This window comes from Megalobrama amblycephala, unplaced genomic scaffold (assembly GCF_018812025.1).
Source record: "Megalobrama amblycephala isolate DHTTF-2021 unplaced genomic scaffold, ASM1881202v1 scaffold465, whole genome shotgun sequence".
Taxonomy (NCBI): Eukaryota; Metazoa; Chordata; class Actinopteri; order Cypriniformes; family Xenocyprididae; genus Megalobrama; species Megalobrama amblycephala.
In genome coordinates, this window is record NW_025953393.1 from 67397 (window position 1) to 72876 (window position 5480).

Genomic DNA, 5480 nt, shown 5'->3' on the forward strand with positions numbered 1-5480 from the left:
GATTTTGACAGATCTAAAAAAAGTGAAGCACAGAACTGTTTCTTATCAAGTGCCACAATAATATCATTTATCACCTTCATAGTAGCGGTGATAGTACTGTGCTTTTTTTCTGAAGCCTGATTGAAATTTAGAGAGGATATCATTTGAATACAGGAACTCTTTCAGCTGATCACAAACAAGAGATTCTGAAGGAGAGCTTCTGGTGGCCAAACATGGCAAGGGATGTGTGAAGGGATGTGAGAAGGTACGTGCAAGGATGCCAGGAATGCGCCATCTCGAAGAGCCCTCGCCATCTTCCCTCCGGCAAACTCCATCCTCTGCCCATTCCCAACAGACCACGGTCACACCTAGGAGTAGATTTTATTACGGATCTAACTGTATCCAACTGTACCTGTATCCTGGTGGTAATCGACAGATTCTCTAAGTCTTGCTGACTGGTATCCTTAAGAGGCCTGCCCACTGCAATGGAGGCCGCTGAACTCATGTTCAACCAAATCTTCAGATATTACGGAATTCCTGAGGACATTGTATCGGATCGTTGGCCACAGTTCATCTCCAGAGTATGGAAGGCATTCTTCTCCTAGGTGTGACTGTAAGCCTCTCCTCTGGATACCACCTGCAGTCGAATGGGTAGACGGAGAGGAAGATCCAGGAGATCAGCTGGTTCCTCCGAACCTTCTGCCATGGCCACCAGGACTCTTGGAACCAGTTTCTGGGTTGGGCCGAGTATGCACAGAATTCCCTGCGCCAACCTACCACTGGACTCACTCCCTTCCAGTGCGTACTCGGTTACATACATATACACACATACACACACACTATATATATATATATGAACAACTTGCAGAATCTGTGAAAATGTGAATAATTTTAACAAAATAAGAGATCATAATGCAAGTTATTTTTTGTTTAGTACTGTCCTGGGTAAGATATTTTAAATAAATATGTTTACATATGTTCCACAAGATAAAAAATGGCTGAATTTATTAAAAAAGTTCAAAAGTTTGGGAACCATATATATATATATATATATATGAAGAGTTTCGTTGCAAAACGAGATAACTCCGTTTTTAACATTTTTGTCAAAACATGTTTATTATTATGTTATCATGTTATTATTTTGTTTTATGGTGCTACTTAGCTGTATTTTTTAAGTTATGAAGGTTTAAATCAAAACAAACCAACTGCAGTTGAATTGATATTAATTGGAATGCACAACCAAAAAACAAGATTTATCTCGTTTTGCAACGAAACTCTTCATATATATATATATATAAAATGTAATATAAAAATTAAAAATGTAATTGTCAATAGAAAATTTTAATATGCAAGTTGGGTGGCCTTGTTCACCATACCAACTAGTTCTTAACTAATGCGTTTATTATACAAAGATGAAACTGTAGTCAAGGGGTAAAAATATAAGAGCAACTTTTCTTAATGATCTGCAGAAAATGACTACAAGAAGAGTTATTTAAGTTATACGATAGTCAGCAATTTTTATAGCATCCTAACAGGATATCACATGTTCTTGACCACAGTGGTCTAAAAGCTCAAAAGCAGAAATGTAGAGCAGTGCAGTCCACCTAAAGAAACGACTTCTAGTCTCACGTTTAACTCCAGCAGACTGAATATGTCTTATTACGGCGATATCAACATTCCCTTTACACATGGGATGGACAGAGAAGATGAAGAAGAGATGAATATCAATGCTAATGCTGATCCTATAAACTGTTTTGAAGTCAGGACAGAAACGGAGAACTCCAAGAGACACCAAACTCCTCAACACACAGGTACTGAGACTGATTCATTATATCACACACATTTGAGTCATATGCAGGGTTCATGCAGGTTTCAGTAAGTCAAATTTAAGACCTTTTTAAGACATTTTAAGACCATAAAGATTGAAATTTAAGACCTACACGATGCATTACCAAAAAATATTCAAATCAAAGAAATTCTGAAAAAATCATTTTATTTCAATGAATTCAGTCATCGAAAAAGCATTAATTTCATTTACAGATAAAGCAATCACATTAGTAACCTTCCACACACCACAACGTGCCAAATGCCCAAAACCTTAGGCCCAAAATGAAAATAGGCTAAAACAAACTTGCCCTCAAATAGAATAGATTTCATCTCATATTTATTTACATTACAAAACAGCATATTAATTTCATTGAACATTACGACATACGGCCCAGTAAGAGTACGAATCAGTTCCCTCTTTATAAACTCCCCCAATCCAAATCTCGCCACATAAGCGATCTTGTTGGGCCCGCAGTACGTCTTCGCAATTACTGAATCAGGGAACATCACTTGGAAGAGATCGCTAATGTCACTGTTGCTATTAAATGAGTGGTGTTTAGTCACCGTGTGTAGTATCCAAAGCACCTCGGCTTTCGATGTGTCAGTCGATCCAAAAGTACCCCGAAGGTTGTTCGACGGAGCTGCGATGATATTGCGCTGGAGACCGGAGAGACCAGGCATTGAGGAGGACGACGGCAGTGGTGAGGCTAATTGGCCGAGTCCGCTGAAGGCATTTTGTGGCTAGCTTGTGTTTCTCCGCTCTGGCGTGTGACTCCAGCGCCTTCACACCCAGAGTCCCTAATTGATTTTTTTTTTTTTTTTTTGCAAAGTTTGCAGTAAGACTCGTACATGGAGCTGGATACCGCTTGTAACCAACAGCAGAAATCGCTGTGATCTAGCCATGTCTAGTTGAAAGTAACTCTGAGGAGACGCAGACGTATTTCACAGGCAGTTATTGCATTTATCACGGGATTTGTAGTTTTATCACCGCGTATACCAACACCAATATACCCCAGAAAGAACTAGCCTACGACTCGCTACTTTGTAATAACTTTCAGCAGGTAGCGTTTCTGGAAATGGGTAAAAAAAAATTTAGACCTGACTAAATGAAATTTAAGACCTCGGATGAAAATCTGGCTGTTTTTAAGACTTTTTAAGGCCTTAAATTTAAAGTTCAGAATTTTAGACTTTTTAAGACTTTTTAAGACCCCACGGGAACTCTGCATATGAGTAATTGTCTTGATATCTGTCATCTTCAGAAATGGCTTGTGTGAAGATCAGAAGCTCCAGAGCAACTGCAGTGTGTTTGGTGCTGCTGTGTGTTCTTCTGCTGACTGCAGTCATAGTGCTGGGTGTCTACATCCATACAAAGAGCACCAACTACACAGAAGAGAAAAAACAGCTACTAACCAAGATCACCAACATCACAGAAGAGAGAGACCAGCTACTAACCAAGATAACCAACATCGCAGGAGAGAAAGACCAACTACTAACCAAAAATACCAACCTTACTGAGGAGAAAGGCCAGCTACTAACCAACAATACCAACCTTACTGAGGAGAGAGACCAGCTACTAACCAACAATACCAACCTTACTGAGGAGAGAGACCAGCTACTAACCAATATCACCAACCTGACAGAAGAAAGAGATCAGCTACTAACAAACAATATCAACCTTACTGAGGAGAGAGGCCAGCTACTAACCAATATCACCAACCTCACAGAAGAGAGAGATGCATTATCATCAAATAACAGTGACCTTATCAAACAAAGAAACCAATTAAATCAGGAGAAAAACGAACTGTTAAAAATGGGTAATTATGAACTACAACCAAGTTTTGTTTTACAGGATACATATAGAAATTATTTAGATGCAACTGGTTAAAAATAAGTTTGTTAGATCAGTGCTAACAGTAAAATTGTTTTGGTTACAGATGGATGGGTTTATTATCAATACAGTTTTTACTTAATTTCCTCTGAGAAGAGGAGCTGGACTGAGAGCAGAAGATACTGTACAGACAGAGGAGCAGATCTGATCATCATAAACAACAAAGCGGAACAAGTGAGTGAAACTACTTTTCTAGCTATGGATAATAGTCTATAGGAAGAACTTATTCTTTTACACTTATTACACTTTATTCTATATATTGTTTCATGAAAAGTGTATTGTTAATTCTCTTTAAGACATAAATGTGTAAATGTTTTATTTTCTTAGGATTTTATTAAGAAAATTTTTTGTTCTCAAGTCTGGATTGGTCTGACTGACAGTGAAGTGGAGGGCAGCTGGAAATGGGTTGATGGCAGCACACAGACCTCCGGGTGAGAAATCACTGAACTGAATAATATCTAATAAAGGATTCTCACAGTATCATATCACTGATCTAATGCTGATCTATATTTTCAGGTTCTGGGCATCTGAAGAGCCTGGTGGACATAGAGGAGAGAACTGTGCTCTAACTCGTGAATCAGGATGGGCTGATTACCCATGCAATGATAAGTTTAAATGTATCTGTGAGAAGAGCATTTAAAAATAAAGTCAATGAGATGCATGTTTATGTCAAAAAAAGACATACAATATTTGGCAAAAAAAAAAAAAAAAAAAAAGGGAAAAAAGTTACTTGACGTATATAACGAGCTAGCCAGGGCCCTGAACCGGTACGAGGAATAAAAACAAAAAACTGAAACAAACAATTTCAACAGTAGTATAAATAAAAACGAAAACAAAATCAAGTTCAAATGATCCAAAGAGAAATGCTTATTTGAAATTTCCATTAACCGGTTAATAACAAATATGACGGTTCGGTACGTTCATCGGTTTTAAAGTCACAGTTTGGTACGGGTTCTCTTTTTTTATTAAACAATGTTTTACTGAACCATTTGTGCCTCTGTCTTTAAATCTATTCAAATATAATTAAAAATTGTCTTAAGGAGAAAAAAAATCTATCTCTGACATAATTAACATTTAAAATAATAATTTAAAAAAAATATGTATTGTAAGCAAGTAAATTACACATAAGGCAGTTTTTGCATTAACTTTTGTTTCTCCAATTCATTGTTGATACATAATCATTAACATTAGTGGCTGTCTCAACTTGTTTTCATGATTTATTTAGGCCTTACATTAACTAACAGGTTAAGTAAATAATATATAGGCTAATATAGTGCATATATACGGAAGAGGATTAGGGCCAAGCAATAATAAAAAAATAAAACCATCTCGAGATTAAAGTTGTTAAATTTCAAGAAAAAACTCGTTAAATTTCGAGAAAAGTGTCAAAATAAAATATTGAGAATAAACTCATTAAATTACGAGAAAAAACTCGTTAAATTTCAAGAAAAAAGTTGAGATAAAATGTTGAGAATAAACTCGTTAAATTACGAGGAAAAACATTAAATTTCGAGATAAAATGTTGAGAATAAAGTAATTAAATTACGAGGAAAAAGTCGTTAGATTACGAGAACAAATTCGTTAAATTATAAGAAAAAAAATTAGTTAAATTTCGAGAAAAAAGTCGAGATAAAATGTTGAGAATAAAGTCATTAAAAAGTCGTTAAATTATGAGAACAAACGAAATTTGTTCTCATAATTTAACAACTTTTTTCTTTTTTTCTTTTTCTTCACTACTGATGTGGGTGTTAATGAACTTCCATCTGTTGTGCATTATGCAAAATGG

General features: G+C 36.1%; 1 protein-coding gene across 1 annotated transcript; it reads left to right on the top strand.

The window, feature by feature from the left end:
* Nucleotides 1–1409: 1409 nt before the first annotated feature.
* LOC125261696 (C-type lectin domain family 4 member K-like) lies at nucleotides 1410–5013 on the top strand. Its single transcript, XM_048180261.1, has 5 exons — nucleotides 1410–1790; nucleotides 3066–3620; nucleotides 3741–3868; nucleotides 4022–4125; nucleotides 4211–5013. Exons 1-5 carry the CDS (start codon nucleotides 1631–1633, stop codon nucleotides 4332–4334), a joined length of 1071 nt encoding a protein of 356 aa, XP_048036218.1. The 5' UTR covers nucleotides 1410–1630; the 3' UTR covers nucleotides 4335–5013.
* The last annotated feature ends 467 nt before the right edge of the window (nucleotides 5014–5480 follow it).

What these genes read in the sequence shown, in the direction of transcription:
- LOC125261696 (XM_048180261.1), top strand. Translation starts at nt 1,631, where the DNA reads ATGTCTTATTACGGCGATATCAACATTCCCTTTACACATGGGATGGAC. An exon ending in CCAAACTCCTCAACACACAG is followed by an intron (nt 1,791 to 3,065) that starts GTACTGAGACTG and finishes TGTCATCTTCAG; the next exon opens with AAATGGCTTGTGTGAAGATC. An exon ending in TAAACAACAAAGCGGAACAA is followed by an intron (nt 3,869 to 4,021) that starts GTGAGTGAAACT and finishes TTATTTTCTTAG; the next exon opens with GATTTTATTAAGAAAATTTT.